Source organism: Mugil cephalus, chromosome 21, assembly GCF_022458985.1.
Source record: "Mugil cephalus isolate CIBA_MC_2020 chromosome 21, CIBA_Mcephalus_1.1, whole genome shotgun sequence".
Taxonomy (NCBI): Eukaryota; Metazoa; Chordata; class Actinopteri; order Mugiliformes; family Mugilidae; genus Mugil; species Mugil cephalus.
Window position 1 is genome coordinate 19,548,132 of NC_061790.1, and position 21,116 is coordinate 19,569,247.

Consider the following 21,116-nt stretch of genomic DNA (forward strand, 5'->3'; position numbering starts at 1 on the left):
ATACAAACTACAAATTAAACCAAAAACCGTGTTGGCCATTATTTTTACTTAAATCATTGTCATTCATTTCAATTCATTTCACAAAGATCAATAACAGCCCAAATAGTCTCAAGACACTTCACGGAACCCAGAGTCTGAAACACAGGGATTAAGCACTAAGATAACAGTGGTAATAAAGAACTTGGGGGGCCCATCAGCTGAGATTTTTCTGGTTAAACTGTCATGTTACATCATCAGCTATATCTTGCATTCATATCATCATCTATGTGTATCCCGTTTCTCCTGCTGTTCTCTCTTTTCTGTTTCTACCCGGCTGGCCTTCAGCAGATGGGTCTCTCCATATGAGCTGGGTTCTGCTCAAGGTTCCTTCCTGTTAAAAGGGTTGCGCCATCGCCTCCAGATTTGCTCTGGATGCTTCAGGCTGGTTTTTGTAAAATGTCTTGAGACAATTTCTATTGTTATTGACACTATATAAATAAAACTGAATAGAACTGAAGTAAATACCAGTGAATACCAGACTGAGTGAATGTTGTTTAATCGGGCCAAAGGAGAAATGTGATAGTCACGTAATGACAGAAGTGATGGTTTATTGTTTGATCTGATATTGAATTCTCTTGCCAGAGACAGGTCATTGGGTTGGTCATAACAGTACAGAGAGATGCTTGTGACTACCACACACACCACTCAGACATGACAGCTCAGTCCTGCTGATGAGGGAAAGCATTTAATTGAAAAAAAAAAAACAACAACAAGACAATCATTGCAGCTTCCATTTGTCAGATATTTTAGCAAACAATTTTAGACTACCCTCAGTCAAAATAAAAGGTTGAATTTAAAGAGCCCCCCAACCCTCCAGCTCATTCATAATGATAAACCCATAGACTGTATATAAAAACATGGATGTATTAAGGGAAAACAGAACTCCTCTTTGACAGGCAGGCTCATTGCACACATTTTTTTTCATGATTTCTTAACCGTTTATACGGCGAAAAAACGTATTTGGTAACTTCAGCACCCATTTTAAATTGCGTCCCTGTGCCTCTCAGAGAGGTTTACAAGCATGTGGTTTTCAGCAAAGATCAAATTCCTGAATCAGCACTTTTGTTCTAATGGTCTAAATACGTGCTACATTTGTTTATCACTTAAGGGAAAGGTATCATGTATGGTAAATTCATTAATCTTGATTTTCTTCATGAAAATGAAACAGTAAAAAAGTCTTCTTATGCCCTATAATAACACTCTAGGGCTGAAATTTACAGTTCCCAAGTATTACAATGAGTGCTCTATAAAGGGTTATTGTTACTGAATATTATTAAACCAAATCTATTAAATTAGGGATGACATTTGGGGCAATGTGCATCATGTGGCAAATATGAAAGTTGTAATGAAGCAGTTTGGCAAAATTGCAGGAAAAGCCACCACTGCTCCTGGGGCCTTGATAAAGATGGATAGAATCCAAAATACCAAGGTCCCCACTCCTCACCATTTCTTGGTAAATTAGAAATGAGTGCAGAAGTAACTTTACATTTTAAAGAATAACTGAATTACTGTCATCGTAATGTTACAGTTAGCAAGCTAAGAACATAGCCAGTCTAAAAACACATGTGGATGATATGTAACTAGCTAGCAAGACAACTTGTGGTTACTGGTCATGCTTTATCTAGACAATGATGAGGTAAATCAGCAGGTCACTCCTGCAGCGGACTGGGTTGTGGCAGAGCAAATCTCAATACCACATTTCCAACCTGTGATCATGACTGCACAGACAACCACCTTTTGTTTAACTTCCCCTTTGTACAATAGGAGTAGGTGACCCATCATATTTATATGCAGTCTATGGTTTGGAGGGTTCTCTTATCTTATCATAGTTGCCAATTCCACATTCTTTAATTACAATCTTCTGTCAAATATCTTTTCAACAGGCTTTGAGCCTCATTTTATGAGTAGTCTATGACATACGCTTTGGTTTCGTTCATGTTTCATTTACTGCCACTGAAACTCTATAAACCTAAAGAGTGGTAGTTGGTATTCTATCTGTGTAAGAGTAATCTGATTCTGGAGATAGCGTTTGAATGGTACACAAAGCAAATTCTAATTCTAATGTCTGTGAATGTTGCATTAACTGAGCTGAAGGGCTTGCTCACAATATACACTGTACAGACACACTACGGAAATGCATGTTGCTGCAGAGAGGCGGGGTGGGAGTTGCTTGGCGATTGCGGTCCCTCTGCCCTGCTGGACCTTCTGTGTGCCTCTCTCATTTTCAGTTATTTTTTCATGATGGAAGACAGCTCCAGTATCATGCTCTGAAAGAATTGAAAAGACAAGTGACAAAGAGACAAGTTGTCCAGACATCCTCCCAGCACGTCTGCTGTGAATAATATTTTCATCTTCTTCTACAACTGCTTTTCTTCTAGAGCACAGGTGTGAAACATAAGGCCCGCGGGGCCAAACTGGACCCGTCAGAGTTTTTTCCCATTAAAAGTAACTGCTATAAGGTTGTGGATAGCTCAGATGCCGCATGTGTGGAATTTAACCCTGTTCTTTCCCTACCATGACAAATGGAAATGTGTATTGGACCACAGCTGACTTGAGGGTAGAGCAGGTTGTCCACAAACCAGAAGGTTAAGGGGTTCAGTCTCTGTTAAATGGTCCTGATACTGAAGCATCCTTTATCAAGACCCTGAGACCTTGAGATGCTCACCCATTCACACATCAGTGGTACACACAGTACCACTGATGTGTGTGAATGAATGGGTACAAAGTGGTATGGTGGCTGCGAAGCACTAGGTGTGTAGGTACACTGTCACAACACAGATATGTGTGGTTAGATAGACAGCAAATTGGTTTGACGTCAACCAATTTTTAAGAAACTTGTAACTTTTAACTTTATCTATGGTATTTTGTATAGTCCCACACACATCCCAGTTTGTCCCAGTTTTATCAAATTAGTTACAATTTCCCTGTATTTACAATTCCAGTAAATGAAAATCAAAATAACATAGAAAAACATTCTGCTGAACACATTTATAGTTTTCTTTTGTTTTGTTTTGTTTTTCATCTGGACTCTAGTAATTTTGGAAAAGGAAAGGGTCTTCCATACATCCTCCACCACTTAAATACAGTATTATAAATATTGTAGCCTCTGAAGGAGAGACTGGGTCAGTGTTCAACTAAATATATCTGGCGTGCAGGACTTCAGCACAAAGCGTCGAATCTATAACACTGAAACCCTTGTCAAATGAGTTCCAACAACACTTGAAGCTCATTATCAGTGCCAGGCTGAGCACTGGAGTTTGGCCTCAGTGAAGGCGTCCAGGCCAGTAATGACTGGTTTGCCGAAGCTGAGGAGGGGAGCAAATATAGCAATGAAACCAGAGTGGCCCACAACTAGAGGTGTGGCAGAAGACATGGCAAAAACTGAAAACTACAAACTTTGTTACAAACAAAAAACAAAACAAAAACAGGATGAATGTATTTAGTTATAAATCCGACAAGGACAATGGAACAACTCTTGCTGCAAAAAGGAGGAACATCTTGCATTGTCTAAATCTAAAATTCAAGCTCTTTCCAAGGTAATATTTTTTTGCTGGACAAGACTAGAAAAACATGTTAATTACTTTAATTACTTACTTAATTACTAATGTTAATGCAATAAATCAATCAATCATCAATAAATATAAATTTATACAATATAAATAAAACCAGAGGGTCTAATCTGGAATTTGCAGTGCAAAATTTAGATAGAAAACTGCAATTTTCAATGAAAATAACTATAACTACTATTTGTCCACTGTTTTAGTCAGAGAACTTCTTTTACAGAAATAGTCCTGAGACCCTGCACTAAACAGCAGAGAGCAATAATCTCAAATTGCACTTATTTTTCTTAAGAGATTTAATTTTTTAAAGGGTAGTTTATTAAATGTAAACATTCTCCTAGTTTACTTGTTCTTCTTTGTACTAAAATATATGGAAAAAATATGGAGTTGTCATTACTTATAGGTTATTATCCTGTTATGTTACTGGTCCGGCCCAGTAGAGATCAAATTGAATTGAAATAAATTAAACAAATATTTAGTTTAGAATCATAAATAAACATCAGGTATTGATGTCTGGACAGAGAAAGAGGTGAAGCGTTATATATAGTAAGCTTCTCATTTTAGTCCAGCAGTCCAGTAGAGAGCAGTGTAGACCTACCAGTGCTAAATAACAAGCGCCAGCATTAGTTTTCATGGTGCGGCGTGAGAGAGCTTTTCTTTTCTATTGATCTTCATGTCAGTGGCATACCTAGGGCAGCCATACATAAAAATAACACACCTTTTCTATTTTAATTGTATTTATTGTTGGTATATCTTACTTTGTGGTGCTGTAATGCAAAGGTAACAGCTGCTCTAAGTCCAAGAATGAATCACATGGATAAAATAGAGGCCAGTTTGACCCTCCATTGTCACTTATAAAATCTTGGTTGCTCTATAGCATGCTTGAGCTCACTGTCTTGATGTATGATAAAGTTCAGCCAATCAGAGTGAAGGGAATGCCTTGTATTAACAAAGATGATGTGTCTAGTTATACATGCATGCCTGCTTATGCTGCTAATAAAAGGTTTGCATCTTGTGGTGCGAACAATGAATCTCCTATGAACTGTGATATTTCAAGAAGAACTCACCATGGACATCCTCCTTCCACTGGCTGGAGGTGGTGGAGTGACCACTGGACTCTCCCCCTGGTTGAGGTGCTGGGCCTCGACATCGGTTCCATTGCGAGAACCTCCACTGTCTGACAGACTGGTTAGCTTGCTCTCCGACATCCCTCGTGACATGAAGCTGCACTTCCTGGCTGTAGGGTAGTGGTCACTCTCGGGAGAATCACTCATGTCACTGAGCTCCTTGCACATGCTCACTCTGCTTTGCTTTCTCTGCGGGTTCCGCAGGTTTGCTGGGATCTCCATGTGGCTGGCCATCAGCGTAGGTCGAGGTCCTGTGCTCTGTGGCTTGCCTGAGCCTTGAGCTCCGTTGGACTCATCGCTACTGCACGAAGGCTTCCTGTTGTCCAGAGTGTAGCGGCGCTCCATGGCCCCCAGTTGCTGCAGAACATGCATGTCAGGCTGGCTCGGCATGTACATCTGTGTGGGCTGCTGGTTGAAGTCCTCCTGAGTCTGCGGGGCCGCAGAGGCCAGATTCAAAGTCTCCCTTTGAGCATCAGACACAAGAGAGCAGGACATCTGTGTGAGCTGCATCAACCTCTGTGGCGAGGAGTTGGTGAGCACACAAACCTGCTGCACCATGGAATTTTTCTTTGACCTGCACACGCTGTCATCGTCTCCGTATTTGTATCCATACAAGCTTTGCTTAATCTTCTTCACCCCCAGATGGAAAATCTCCAGAAGGTTCAGGAATAAAGAAACTCCAGAAATAACCAGCATGAAGACCATGAAGATGTTCTTCTCTGTTGGTCGTGACACAAAACAATCAACACTGTTGGGGCAAGGCAACCTTTCACATTTGTACAGTGGAGACAGTCCAATGCCATACAGAGCACACTGACCTATAATGAAACCCACCTCCACCACAGATCTGGTCAAGATATGGAAAACATATGTGCGCAGGAGTGAGCCTCTGAGCGGAGCTTTCCTCACTTTCTTCTGTTCATCTAGTTTCCTGAGCTCTCGTTCAATTCTTTTATGGTCCTCCTGTACAGGATCGGTCCCCTCTAGTTCGGCTTTCAAACAGGCTTTCTTCCTGTGCCTCTCCTTCTCAAGGGTCCTCAAACGGTATAAGGCATGGCCCATGTAGACCAGTGAGGGAGAGGACACGAAGATGATCTGCAGCACCCAGTAGCGAATGAGGGAGATGGGGAACGCCTGGTCATAGCAGACGTTCTTGCAGCCAGGCTGCTCCGTGTTGCACACGAACTCACTCTGCTCATCATCCCACACATCCTCAGCCGCAACGCCGAGCACAAGCATCCGGAAAATGAAGAGGATGGTAAGCCAGATCTTCCCCACAATGGTGGAATGAATGTGGACCTCTTCTAAAATGCTCCCTAACAAGTTCCAATCCCCCATCTTCTGTCACATTATTATTAGCTGTCAGTGAACAAAGAGAAACAAAAGAGCAAAAGAGTAAATTGTACTTCTTTTTACAAATGGAATGGTGCAAGTAAAAGTAGTTTTACTTACATGTTTTTTAGGGTGCTTGTCTTGAGTGCTTTAGCCTGGAGTCCTTGGGAATTAGCAAATTCATCTGGGGCAACATTGAGCCTCATTTGTCTTCCCTTGAAGACAGATGAGACCAAGACCCCACAGTGCAGTGTAGCTGACACTATTTCAACGCTGCTGCAAACTAGGGCTCCAGTTTGAAGCGATTGATCCACCACATGACCCTATAATGCCCTGAGGTTAGTTTCACTCGGTCACTTTTAAGAGGACACTACACTGGAAAAATCACCAACTGAGATGTCAATACACAGCTAGGCGTGGCTTCAAATTTCTTGTGCAGTTTAACCCAAAGTCATTCATATACATGTAACATAATTTATTCTTTTTTGTTTTCACCAAACAAAAGAACTCCAAGTATGAATAAAACCATTAATGCTGTATGGATATGTCACTATGCTGAGGCTTGAATGAAATCGATCCTGGAATTGACCATATATATATTTGCCTTTTTAATCTTTTGATATTAGCATACTTGCAATTTCTTATCTGCCTATATTTACAGTTTTTTTTTTTAAACAGCACGCGTCATGACCTGAACAGAATCTGCCTTCAAGCCAGTCCGAAATATTTCAAGCATTATTAAAACAGACTACTGAGTCAAAAATGTAGGTAAGCTCAGGCATACACTGGACTAGATCAGAAGATATGTTTGAAAAATAAAATCTGAAAATGAAGCAGCAGATGTGTTCTTAAAAATGTATGAGCAGTGTGCTTTTGGTGTACAAGAGTTGTCTGTAACACACTGATGTTCAGATATGAGTAGAAAGATTAATAAGGTGTTTGATTTTTGTGCCTGACATTTCTAGCATCTCATCATTTTAATCTAAGACAGAGAGTAAACAAATGTAATTCACTGATTGTCAGTCGTAGATCACAGCACTGCAATGTATGACCATACAGAGCAATGATAGTTCGTTATGTAAAGTCAATCCACTTATTTTTAGTCTTTGGAGATATCTTTTGGCTAGTTATTCTCTATATTCTTATTTTTACTAAATCTAAGTCAGATGTTCCTGTTCTATTGGCAGATAATTCTTCTTGTGTTTTTTTTTCTTTGTTTTTTTTTTAAATTTTCTCTTAAAGCTGAGTTTTTGTAGTGTGTGACTTACCAGCTCGGTTTGCTTCTGTCCTCTTCAGCTTCCTCACCCACTTTGAACTGAAATACAAATGGCCCCCTCGGCACTGGCCTCGATTTCCAAATATGAATATTTGTGTTGTGTTGTGATGAATGTGAATGACTGGTACCAGCTGGGGTAGATTCAGCATCCTCCAAAAATCTGTGAACCAAGGGATTCCACCAGCTTTTTGTCCATTTTAATTGTACTTACTGTTGGTATGGGTATCTGACTTTGTGGTGCTGTAAAGGTAAGGTAAGAGCTACTCTGAGTCCATGTCCAAGAAGTGTTGTTGTATTCAGCAGGTAAACACTATGTGAGGTTTACATCTAGAGACTAACGTGGCCCGTTTTACCCTCTAGTGTCACTAATAAAAGCTTGGTGCTCTATAGCATGTTTGAACTCATTGTCTTGGTGTAGGATAAAGGTCTGGCCAAACAGAGTGGAGGGTTGTCTTGTGTTAACAAAGATAATGTGTCTGGTTATACATGCATGTCTGGTTAAGCTGCTAATTAAAGGTTTGCATCTTGCGGTAGTGTCTCTGTGTGATCAGATCTCTCTAAATAACAGACATGTCATTGCTCAAAATGTTTTGCATTTCCATTTTACAGAGGCGTTGTTGCTCCTTCGTTGCCAGTCACCACGTTGACTTGTGGTTTCTCATAAATCTCTTATCATCTTTCATCTCGCTTAATCCTAGGGTCGCGGAGGTTGCTGGAGCCTATCCCAGCTGGCATCGGGCAGGGTACAACCAGGGGGTGAACACCCCCATGACACAGATCACATTTGAGAGATCTGATCTAAGTTTGTTCACACCTGAAAGAGTGACAGCAAAAAATCTCAAGTGCTGGTTCTCATATGTTTGGAGGAAATGTATTTATGTACATATGTATTTTGTATTATATGCCATAATCTATTTCAAATAGTTACATGAGTGAGAAGTACCACCAGTATAAATAAATAAAAACTTTATTTTCATTAACAAATTATGTACAATATTCCACAATATTGTGATCCATACTGTTTATAGGCAATGAGAATAGTTAAACAAAATGCCATTTAGGCCCACAGATAAAATTTGTATTTGTATTAACAGATAACTGTACATAGATTGGACAGATAAACATTTGAACCACTTTCAAATGTATCAAGCATTATCTTCACACACACACTACTAAAATAAGATCCAAAGTTAAACATACAGAATTACTATAAAAAGGCCAATGATATCAGTTCCATGGATCAAGGTTGCTTTTAACTGTTTTCCAGAGAACATACTTTTAATTTTGTAGGAACTAAACTTGAAACTGGGATTAGACCAATATCAACATACTTGCTTTGGAAACTGGTGTTGTCTTAGTCTGAAAAAACACAGGAAATAACAATCAGATGCTGCAGACTGGCTGAAATCAGGTGCTCTTGTTCAGGTCAGGCAACAGTAAAGATCCTGCCCTGTAGCTGTAGTAGTGACTGTGTGTGGAGTCCACATGCAGTGTGGACTGCTGAAAACCAAAAAGTGCATCAAAAACAAAGACTGTTTATACTGACTGGATATTTCACTGCTGATAATTTGAAACTATCCTCGTTCTTTTCAAATTGTATGGGCAGGTACATTTTAGTATCAGGAACAATACAGTGTTCAGATTTCCAGGCTTCTATTCAAAATCAATGTTTAGCTACAACTGCGATCCACATTTCTCCTAGCTGCTGGTCAGTACTCGGCTCCAGATCTTGATGGACTAAATGGCCTGTGCTGGTACCAACAGTCACTGAAGCATGTCACTGCAATCAAACGTCCATCTTCTCCTTCGCCTTAAAAAGTTTCATGAGCTGGGCAAACCTTTGAGCAATCTAAAAGAGAAAAAAATCAATAGTCAACAGTTATTAGATGCACACATGGCACAGTATTAACTTACATTGCCAACACAACACAAAAGAAAAGTTGTTAGTTTACCTTGCCTGATGGTTTATTAAGTTTCTCTGAGAGTGCAGAGAAAGTCTCACGTGAGGCCCCTTTGGCCTTCAAGTAAATCAGAATAGCTCGATCTTCATCTCTGGGAGAAGAAAACAGAAAAGAAACTGAGCAGTCTTTTCACCACTGTATTTTTTCTAAATGAAAAACAACTTCTACACTGACAAATACACAGGTGAAACACCTTGGAACTACACAGTTCTTGAGTAAATCTACCATACTAGCCTATGGTTACTGACCTGGTCCACGCTATCACCACCTCGCCCTTCTTCCTGATGACATTCTTAGCAGACAGACTGTTAGGGGACAGAGATGCTGGTGGCGATCTGGACTCGTCCTCTTTCCCGGAGCTAGAAACCATTTCGCCTGCACTCTCCTCATCCTCCTTTCTTGACCTCTTTACTTTCGATTTTTGTTGGCATTTCTTCCGTTTCTTGCCTTTGTCACAGTCCCTCAGCTCTTTCTCTGGTGAGCTGCTCATGTCTTCTGAAATGGTGAGACTCCTCTCTGACTCGGACATGTCTATTTCCTCTTTTCCAGAGTGTGAACGCTGTGATTGTGATGTTTGGCTTTGTTGGTGTTGTTTATCTGAGCTTTCGACGTGACTGTTGGCTTTCTGGGACTCGCAGATTGTTGAAGGATTTTTACTTGTGATGACTTGACACTGAACTGCCTGACTGGTCCTCTCACCTGCAGTGACTGAGAAATGATCCACACTTTGAGAATTGTTGTTTAAACTGTCATCAGAAGGAGCACACGCAAGTAGAGAATCCTTGGAAAGACTATCTTTTGAGGCATTATGTTGAGGTGACATATCTTTAGTTTTGGAGGATGGATTGTTTGTTATGGTTACCCTCTCATCTAGAGTGGGATGGGTATCTGATGCCGTGTCAGCCTCACAGATCTCAGTGCAGTCTACTCTGTCAGAGAGTTTGTTTGAAGAACATTGTGAAGGCATTTCACTGCAGAGGCTGGCACCTTTCTGAGACTTGTCCGCAAAAGTAGCCTTTGCTTGCTCTTCTTGAGCTGCAATGTCATCTTCTACATGTTGATCTTCTTCGGTTAGTGTTCGACTTAAGCTGTCATTAGCAGTCAGGGTGACATCTGCATCTGTGCTGGCTTGACGAATCTTCACAATGAAATGATCATTGGACCTCTCCATCACTAGTGCCTGCATGGGCATGTCAGGCTTTAAGACAAAAGGCATTGTGAGTGGTCCTGAGCACAAACTGCTGCTTGAGCTACGGCTGGAGTTGTCTGTGTCGAGGGCCAGGTGAATGTCCTGCTCTGTGGCGTCCTCCCCATCCAGCAGGGCATCCTCACTAATGTGTGCACTGATGACGCTGTCGGGAGTGGACATGGTGGGTGTGCGGATGCTCATGCTTGAGGGCTGTAGGAAGCTGAGGTGGCTGTCTGACTTCAGAGGCGATGGAATGGTGAGGGACACTGCCAGGTCTTCGGCTAGAATGGAATATGTCTTCTGTGAAGTTGTGCTGGCCTGTAGCAACGCTCGATTGTCTGATGGAACTTCTAACAGGCAACTTTCATCAAAAAAAGCGGGATTCGGTGGGATCTGACCTTTAGAGCGTGGGGATAACATCTTGCGAGGTGAAATGCTAGACCATGTTGCAATAAGTTTAGAGGGACTATCAAATTTGTTTGGAGAAACAAGTGTAGATGAGGAGTCAAATTTTGATGGAGTGGTGATGCTGATAAATCTTTCTCCATCCTTCCTTGGAGTACCAAGAGACCAGCCAGAGTTGTCTCCATTAATGCCGCTGCTTTCTAATAAGTCAGTTCCCTGTAGCAGACACTTGAAGATTTCCCCCATTTGAGAATCTCTAGCCAAAGTGAATGTCAAAGTGGAGGCTTGCTGTTCTGTGAGCAGCTCAAAGTCTGTTTTGTCAAGCAAAGAACCATTCTGAGAGACCACCAAGGAAGACATGTTGTTTTTCACTGGAGTTGAAGGAAGTTTTTTAGGAGGAAGGAACTCCACAGTTGGGGTTTTGGGGTAATTTGATCGTTGCCAATCAGCATTCCTTTCTTTTTCCACTTGTGTGATTCTAATGTCTTTGCCTCTGCTTCCAAGGCCCGTTTTGTAAGGAGCCACAGCAGAGCACTTGGTGCGACTCAGAAGGTTGGAAGGTTTTGCTTCACTCTTTTGACATCGGGGTTTTTTCGGAGGAGTTACTTTCTCATTTTTAATGGACTTCTTGTCCTCGACCTGAACACTTGTTGGTTTGCAAAGGTTACTCAGTGCTGTGTGAACGTCTCTGAACAAGTAGTCAACTTGGACATCAACAAAGTCCCACAACTTTTGCTTCAGATCAACTGCTTGCTGTTCAAAAATGCGTTTCACAATACCATTATTAGATATTTTCTTGAACACAGATGCAATTAGATTCTTCAGCTTGGACTTCAGCTCTCCTACCTGACTGCATACTTGACCAAAATGGGCACCATCCACAAACTCTAAAAAAGACTCCTGGAAATTGTCCATAACACCATAGAAGCTCTTCTTGGGAAAGGTTTTATGAAGCTTCATGTACTTTTTTCGTATCTCTGTGCGGACACGCTTAAAGGTCTCCATTATTTCCTCAATGTTGGAAAAAGAAGTTTTACTTGCTGTGGGACAAACCGTTTTAAAGCGACTCTTTGGACTTCGTGTTGATACACCTGCTGTTTCACCTGTTGAAGCAACACGCTTTTCTTCAGATTTCCTCTTTAAAAGAGACTTAGGACTTGGTTTACTTGCTGGTGGCTGTTCTAGCTTTGCCCTCTTGGTTGCAGGAACAGGAGAGCATGTAGCCGCCTCATCACTCTCACTTACAATTTCCCCTTCCTCTAAATCTGTGTCAGAGAGACCTGAAGGCCGGTCAGACACCTTATCCGGTGGGTTATGTGCATCACTTTTTGCAGGGGAACCTGGATATTTGTTCTCTTTGTTTACATCCAATTTCTTTGACGTGCCATCAACAGCTGTACAGGAAAACTCTGTCAAGGAAAAACAGGAAAAACAAAAGTGAAGAGTTTATTAAATGCTAGTTGATACCCCAGTGCAGTCTACAGCTGGAAATAACACATTTCACACAATTCTGTAGATGGGCTGAATCCATGGTCCCTTCTGCTTAGTAAAACCAACACTTGATTTGCACAGAAGAAAAAGAAAAATTTAAATCTTTTTGTGCAAAGAAAACTGATCTTACTAGACTGTAAGGGGATCTTAATTAACCCACTCATGCGTAATGGATAAGTCATAACGATGTCACTGTCCTCTTGTCGGGAATTCTTTGAATTCTTTGAATAAAGACTCAAACAAAATGTCTGCTTTGTAAAAACTAAACAGCCTACCACAACAGCAGAAAACAACACCAAATATTTGGATTATTACAGTCAATTTTGTCTGACTCTTGGTTGGTGGCTAGTGTCTGGACTGTGATTCCAGCATCATCAAGACTGCCAGATGCAGATGTGAAAGACTATTATGGCAATGCTGCTCTCCTTTGCATTTGCAAGTTGTTAACAGTTTGTATTGCACACACAGAACAATAAAGCTCAATAACATGGATTTTAAATGCATACTCAACACCATCCACATGCCAAATATACATTCAATTGCCATTTCATTTGATGGACTAGTGGAATGCTAACTGGCTAATCCACTGACCAGAACAGGGCCTTCAAATTACTAGAAAATGCAAAAAGAAGAAAAAATATTCTAGAGAGTTATGGAGGGGATGGTGTTGGATGGACCAGTAATAGAGAACACAGTTTTTCTCTGTATTCTGCCTCTCTTTCTCACACTAACCTTGAACCTGTATTAAACCCAGAAGGATGGCCAGTTTCTCATTGGCCACCCGGCATGTCTGTTTGAAACAACTATGAACATATTTGATTTATGACATTTGTCAGACTGCATATCTCGAACATATATCCAACTACTTGATAACATCTGCCTTCAACAGAAAATTAAGTTGGAATCACAAAAGAAAAGGGCTAAAAAATCTTAGCATCATGAGCCACCATTATATTCTATATGCATGTATATTTTAACTTTACCTTTTTGAAGACTCTTGACATGACCTGGTTTGCCATGCACATGGAGTAGACTTCTCTTAGTTATCCGTATTGGGCTCCTCAGAGGGCTGATGGCATCAGGAATTTTCTTCAGATTGCTCAGTGTTCGCATCATGGAGTCCTCATCATGAAGTAACGGCACAGAACTGGATGATTGAACATTATTCTCCCGTCTCTTTCCAGGACTGAAATTTTTCTTGGGTGTTACAATGAGGTTATTGAACCTCTCTGGTAGCGTTTTCTCCTCTGTCGTACTGCTAACTTTGGACACTCCAATACAGCCGACTGAAGAGCTCGGCTCAGCTGTGGTGCTGCCATCGGCATCTTCATCAGTCTGTGTTAAAACATAAATAGCCTCAGTTAAACTCAGGCCTTCTTGTGGAAGTGATTCCAGGCTGATTGTACTGGAGACAGCGTCTGTGTCTTTAGGACCATCTTGCCTACAATCTTTCTCATGAATGGAACTTGATGAAGCAGGAAGAAACAGTCCTTGGTTAGTGACCTGAGGTTGGACAGTGAGTGGTAGTTGCTGAGTGTTGGCATTGGCCTCGTCAGAAACATTGATGTCCTTTGAGTGCGACAGAATGACATCTTCTGTTGGTGAATCCAGGGAGATGCTCTGTGATACAGCATTTTTAGAAGATCCTTCACTTGAATTAGGAACAACAGGTTCTGCAACTGCAGTAGACAGATCAGTATTATTTCCAGAGTGAGACTTTTGTTGGTCATTGCTTATATGCTGTTTAGAATTGCTTCCAGACCTGTCATTTTCTGTACCATCTTTGGCCTCCAATAATGCACATACAGCTTCCTGACTGGCTGAGACCAGCTTGGTTTTGTCATCATGATTTTTGGAAATGTTTGATTTTAGAGATCTACTCTCTGGTGATTTAAGTGCGAGATGCACAGTCATCTTATTCTCTGTAGTAGCCAGGGGCTGCCACTGAGGTGAGGTAGTTTGGGCTAAATTGTTAACTCTCAAAGTTTCACTCAAGCTGTTTTCCTTTTCCTTGACATCTTTCATAAATTTCCTCTTTTCTGTACTTGAAACTATGAGATGATCTGGTGATTGGTCTGCAGCATCTCCCGATCCTGCTGCTAATTCACTATTGTTTATGTCATCAATGACACACATGTCTTCAATATTTGGCTGTGAATTCTCCTCATCCGGTCCGACTTCATCGTCCACTTGAATAAGGTTATCCTGGATGCCATCAATGGGTAACACCGGCTTTTTAATTGGTGACAGGGTTAGATTCAATGTTTCCATAAACGACAGTTTCCTGTGTGGACTGTTTTCCTCCACAGAGTTCTTCTCACCTGTACTTGGTTCTTCGGATGATATTTTTAAGGCTTCTAGTGTGTTCCCTTCCTCACCTCCCTTAATATGGCCATCTGCTTTTTTTTGATCTGATTCTCTGGGTCTTTGTTTTTCCTGTTCTCTGCTTGTCTCTTTCTGACAATAAACCTTATACTTTTTGCTGATTTCCACTTCATGTGGGTTGTCCTTCCTTTGATCCTTCCGTCTGTCACCTTCTCTCTCTTTGGAAGAATCACTGTTGCGCTCAGTGTGCTGATTTGACTTTTTCCGGTCTGTTGTGTCAGAACTTCTGCTATGTCTGTCACTCGTCTTCACTTTTCTGTGTTCACGGCTGTACCCCTCTTTTGAGCTGTGGGTTGTACCACATTCAGAGTCTGATCCAGTCATTTTGTATTTATCTTGTCTTCGCTCTCGACTGCTCCCTCTCTTGTCATCAGAGGAAGCTGCGCTGTGAAATACCTCTGGAGAGGAGGTTTTGACCCCATCTGATCTGCGGAGTCTCTCAACATCTTGATGGATCCTGCTTTTAGAGGATCTGGAGTCATATCTTCCTCTTGTGTCTTTGTCTGCTCTATGAGTCCTGCTTTTCTCAGGGGCATGACAGTCCTTCTTAGGATCTGAGCAACTTCTATGTCTCTTATCTGTTGATTCAGATAGTTTCAGATTTTGATATTTTTCCTCTCTGTGCCTAGACTTGTGTTTGTCTGGCTCCATCTGTTTGTCTGATACTTCACAATCTCTTTTTGAATAACTATGAGAAGAGGCTTTTGAAGTTCTAGTAAAACTGTTGCTTTCTTTCTCGGAAACAGGAGCTGGATCTCTTGGAGGATGGTCCCTTCCGAGATTTGCAGCAGGAGGTGGAAGGAGAGGGGGAGGAGGAATGGAGGGTAGAGGAGGTGGTGGCCTTTTTGTGTGGCTGAATGTTGAAGGTCTACTATTAGAATGATGATGATGGCAGTCTTTGTCTGACCTAGAGAAACCGACATTTGAACTGATTAGCCATTTAAAACCAACCCAGTAAGTAAAGGTCAACTTTTAAATAAATGTTCTAAACTGGAATTACCGAAGTAGCTGATTTAGATTATTAAAGCAATAACCATCAATGATTATTGGCATGAGGCTGATGTGTCAAAAAGCGCTGTGCCACCAACCACTTTTTCATATTGGATATTAAAAAAAAAATCTTCCATAATAACTTACTCCCACTTCAAAAAGCCAACACAGGTTTCTACTCAGTCACTATGGTCTTATTTGCTTAATGTGGGCCATCTAATAAATGTGCTGGCGGTGACTATGTGAATCAGCTTTCTTTTAAAGACTGACAGAAGAGTTTGATGTCTATCATGTGGACCCTCGGATCTTGAACATACCCCGTCTTGAAATTGTGGAGCTTCTGTTTAAAGAACAAACAGTGAACTCTGTCAGGGGTTGAGAAAAGGTTAATAATAAGGCCCTTAAGGTTCTTTTAGAGTACTGCAGGATCTAGGTGCTGTAACTTATGCACACAGCCTGTGCCGGAGCGAGCCATTTTTTTTTGTGTGCCCATCAGTCTATCTCGCTGTGTAAAAATGGCACCCAACCACTAGCTGGCGCCGTGTCTTCCTTGCCAGTCTACTTCCTCCTTCACTTTCAACAATGACAACTTAATGCAGAACTCTAAACCGTCTGTTGCAGGAAGCTGTCATGTAACATTTTGACATGATTAATGCATGCACTTTATTGTGACACTTTAAAACCAGTGCAGCTTAAGTTAGCTCACGTGTCGATCACTGGGTGTGTGTACAGAGCGTGAAACACGACATCTTGAACTCCTTATATAAAACACTGAAAAGAACACATAAGCTGGACTCCAATGCAGACCAATGAGTACCATGGTACCAGGCCTTCTCATATTTACAAACTGTCTATATATACATAAATACAGTGCCACTTAAATGTATTGTATAAGAATTTTCTATATAGTTTTGCTGAAATTTTCGTTAAAACATCAGCAGATTTCTATGTCTGGAAGTAGACACAGAGAACACAATCAAACAATTGAAGAAATATTATACTTGTGTATTTATTGATTGAAGCAAATGTGCCAACATTGCATATCTGTGAGTTGCAATTATAAGTGAACCCTAGTAATTACAAATAAACTGCATGGTTAATTTAGAGTCCATTTATGGGAAGAGTTCCCAATTAATGTAACAACAGTGCTTCCGTGTTTTGATTAAAAAAAATACAAATCTGATAAAAACCTGGGCTTTGTCACAGTTTGACCTTCATAACACATGTTTGCGAGGTGTGAGCCTTGAATATCTGCTCACGTTTTGAGTAATTGCTATGAAAAAATGAGGCCCGCAAAAACTTTTAGTGGCACTGTACAATAATCTACAGCCCTATATTTTATTATGAAAATGTAATAGTGTTTAGTGTTGGTTTTGTAATATTAAAACGTACCGTTGGTTCAACCTCTGAATCTCAGCATCTTTTCGCATCACCTCTTGTCTAGCTGTTTGTAACAGTGCAGAGATGTTCTTTTTGAGACGGTGATTCTCTGTGCTTAATCCTGTATTCTGTTTGTAAGAGAGAGAGAGAGAGAAAGAAAAGTAGAGTGAGATTTGTTTATTTAAGTTTAAGTCTACTGTCTTGTGTAATATATTTACATGGTAGGACACAAGGAGAAAGTTTGACAACAAAAAATTGTAAATTCAAAACCTCTTTTCACAGCACAGGGCTCAAATGTCAGTTGTGAAAAAATGTCTAATAAGGTTTACATTAGAGTATAATACAAATGCAGTTTATTGTCAGTGAAGCATTATAATAATAAAGCAACAATGCACCTTTTTAAATGACAGAAAAATAAACAAACCTGTAGTTCCATCTGTTCCAATCTTTGGCGTAACTCTTTAATTTGGTTTTGAGCTGCCTGGAATCTGGACTTCAACTGCAGACACACAAAAAGAAAAAAGGACTGCATTTTATCAAAGGATTGTGATTTCTGCTGAGCCTTGAAGCATTGTGATACACTATGTAAATGTTACACCACTTTCACACGCAAACAATGGATCAACCCTTGTTCACAATTAACAATTCACTGATTTCGTTTCATCTCTAGCTTTAGTTCTGCATTGGCACCTACTCACATCACATCTAAACGTGTGGGTCCTTATTCATGCATTGGCTCAGCAGGGGTGCTGACGCCTCAAATACAAAAAGCCCACAACAACAAAAACACAAAGAAAAACTAAAGAAACAATTACACAATGCAAAATAGAAATCAAATCAGAAGGCAATGATCTGTAAATCACTTAAACCCTAAACATGATATCAAATATTTAATGATAAAATGTGTCAGTCTGAGCGGCCATCTCTGCCAAATTGATTTGTAATGCAAACCATACGCATCTACAACAGTATAACTGAGATAAGCCTAACAATCATAGAACTATTACTCATTCTAACAATTGATCTGGAACCTGGAAAATAATCTCAGCTGAAAACAGTGCTGCAGAGCTGGGCCCAAAAAAACAAAACAACAACAAAAAAAAACATTGATCTATACATCAAGCCTGGTGTCATAGGAAAAGAAGGGCAAATGGAGGATGTGTGATCTCACCGCAGTGTAGGATGACTCTCGGCTCTGCTGTTCCTCTGTCACAAGATCCTCATACAAATCCATTGACTCTTTCAGCTCAGAGCCAGCTGTTGGTGACTTATCTGCAATTAACAAAAAATATATAGAAATGTAATTATGAATTAAAGTTTAAATATAATAGTATGCTTGACCATGTTGCCTAAATACAATAATATTAGTAGGAGTAAGTTCATCTGTGGCAGATGAAGTTGAAACCATTTCAATAAGAACTTTTACCTGCATTGCTATTAAAACCAATATCCAGGTCATCGTAGAGATCCACAGAATCTTCATCATGGGCCAGGGCTGTGGATATCATACATGTATTCCAGACAAATGAGTTCCACTGTGTTATAACCAACACGCACATCAGAAACAAAAATCAAATCACGCATTCATTCTCACATGAAAGTGGTGCTATATTTTGTGTCAATTATTTTACATCCACTTAAATGAAATGATAGGAAATGGACAAAAACTTCTTTATCGCCTTCTATACATATTATAAATTTGCATAATGCACAGGCATATTATATATCGTATCACTAGAAGGCTTATGCTGTGATGAAGCTATCATTTTGTGACTGAGGACTGACATCTACACTACTGGTATCACAGCATTATTATAAACTCCAGTTCAATTTGAATGCAGTGTATACTTACGGCCTGAAGCATCACTGGTGTCCATTTTTGCCATCCTTTCGAATATCGCTGTGGCTCAGTTTCTGAAGAAAAAGGAAAATCCACAGTAATTATTTGAGGAAAAACATGAATAATCTGGAATCATTTTAAATAATCAAGAACTATTTGTAAATTCAAGTGACCATAAAAAGGTCACAGTGATAATCATAGCCAGTTCTACTCAGTATATTCAAAAAAAGTCTATGCCTCAATTTTGCCTTTCCTCCTACTATCTGTGTCTTGTAATTCACCCAGGTGCAACAATAATCCAATGTGGTATACATTTATTAGGCCTTACCTGTCAATGCCAGACAAAATCATGGATAATAAAGGTTTGTAATAAGATTATACACACCATAAATGACTACATTTAGGGTTATGTTTGCTCATTGTGACCCAGCCCATACGACCTGCCCTTAGACATGAAGCCAGTAGAATAGGCAGTGTGTATTCTAGCAGCAGCTGTGGTTGGAGAAGGATTATAGTTTGTTGACTATGCTACACTTCAGACCACTGCCTCTGGACCTGTTGGAGCATAATGTGGAAGGAGCAAAAGCCTGTGGCACAATCAACCACGATCACCACAAGGGTCTGTGTGTATGACCCTCGTGTTACATACACTTTTCTTATGTCAGAGATTTACAATACTGTTTATAATCTGGCTGTCATTTCTTTTTCATCTTTAGTCGTATTAGTGCATTTCGAAAACCTCTCAAATATCACTGAAATACTTTCATGCTCTCAGGAGAAGGTCTTTCCAGACGTATCGATACAAAGGTTTGTCACAAAAGTCATGTGACCAGTTCATTCGAAGTCCCAAAACAATTATGGGATATTTCAAGATGAGACTCTATGGGCGTTGCAGCTCAGTCGCAAAACACCTTTCAATAGAAAAAAGGACAAAGCGCAATGATACTGAGACCCAAGAGACAGCAATGTCTCCAAATTGCACTTTTTTTGCAATTCCATTTTTCTTAAGAAATTTAATGTTTTAAGGAATAATGTATTGAAGGTAAACATTCTCCTAGTATACTTTTACTTTTATACTCTTCTTTGCACTAAAATAACTTAACGTTGCGTTACTTACAGGTTACTGTGTTGTTGTCTAACTGGTCCGCTCGAAAACAAATTGGGCTGAATGTGGCCCCCGAACTAAAATGGGTCCGACACCCCCTGCTCTAAATCGTAGCTTCACGACTGTACGAACAATGGCACCCAAGCTCACAGCCTCAACAATAGAGCTAGGCAGAAGGGAATTTAGACCCGCTTGGAGATTAAACTCTGTATTATCTTCTCGGTTGAATTGCTTACTTACTTACTTACTTTTCCCATTTCTTTACTTTTCCCTGTTATGAACAATGTGACATTCCGTTTAAACGCTAGCCTCAGACTAATGTAACATCACCACATATAGCAACTAAAGTGTTAAGAACCCGGCGCTAAACTCCCACAACACAAAGTTAAGCTGAAATTTGCACTTAAAAGCAATAAAATGGAGATTAAACCAAACTGACGCCCGACAACCGATTTTATGTCATGTTAAGGGACGTTTTTGACATTAAACTCCATGCAGACGCCACTGGGTATTCATACGTATTGTAACGAGAAGCGCATTCGTGGTCGTTTCTCTTCAAAGCCTTCGCCGTAACCGGAGAAAAGTCGCAAAATTGAATTTGCCAACGCGAGCCAGGCACATCCGTCAGTCATTCAATAAAAGCACGTTTGAACAAGGTAGCTGAGAACTGCTTGACTTACTTTCTTGCGTGCGTATTGCCTGTGTCCTGTTTTTATTTACAATTGTAATGTCGCGCCAAGACTTCATTGCACAGGAAGTAACGACATTTTCCCGCGGTCTGTCACAGCAGCAGCCGTATTCTTTGCAGGTCAGAAAAAATATTAAACCAGGAATCAAACCGAGAGGAGACACTGCACGCCGTGGTCTACTGGCTTTTTGCGATGGTTCACATCCTCTGGTAGTTCACTCAAATGCCGCAGTAATTAAACAACAGCTCACGAGGTGGTTCGTCCGAGCCAAAGTTGTTTCTCTCTCGGAGGACTAGGGTGCAGTTTGTGGCACCGGCGGCGCGGTCTGTTTGCGTCATCACCACACG

At 40.5% G+C, this 21,116-nt stretch overlaps 2 protein-coding genes across 3 annotated transcripts; both read right to left on the reverse strand.

Moving 5' to 3' along the window:
- Positions 1 to 567: 567 nt before the first annotated feature.
- gja10b (gap junction protein alpha 10 b) lies at positions 568 to 6,314 on the reverse strand. Its single transcript, XM_047573215.1, has 3 exons — positions 6,179 to 6,314; positions 4,667 to 6,085; positions 568 to 2,306 (listed from the first exon to the last, which is right to left on the reverse strand). The coding sequence occupies exons 2-3, from the start codon at positions 6,062 to 6,064 to the stop codon at positions 2,268 to 2,270; spliced, it is 1,437 nt and encodes a 478-aa protein (XP_047429171.1). The 5' UTR covers positions 6,065 to 6,085; positions 6,179 to 6,314; the 3' UTR covers positions 568 to 2,267.
- Positions 6,315 to 8,283: 1,969 nt separating this feature from the next.
- On the reverse strand, positions 8,284 to 21,073 carry casp8ap2 (caspase 8 associated protein 2). Of its 2 annotated transcripts, none has more exons than XM_047573093.1 (10): positions 20,761 to 21,073; positions 18,988 to 19,049; positions 18,562 to 18,670; positions 18,307 to 18,407; positions 17,560 to 17,634; positions 17,148 to 17,263; positions 13,364 to 15,672; positions 9,544 to 12,298; positions 9,287 to 9,386; positions 8,284 to 9,183 (listed from the first exon to the last, which is right to left on the reverse strand). In XM_047573093.1, the coding sequence occupies exons 1-10, from the start codon at positions 20,825 to 20,827 to the stop codon at positions 9,121 to 9,123; spliced, it is 5,757 nt and encodes a 1,918-aa protein (XP_047429049.1). In that variant the 5' UTR covers positions 20,828 to 21,073; the 3' UTR covers positions 8,284 to 9,120. The 2 variants fall into 2 exon arrangements, with proteins under 2 accessions (XP_047429049.1, XP_047429050.1); XM_047573094.1 differs by having other exon boundaries at positions 18,562 to 18,630; positions 20,761 to 21,072.
- Positions 21,074 to 21,116: the final 43 nt, after the last annotated feature.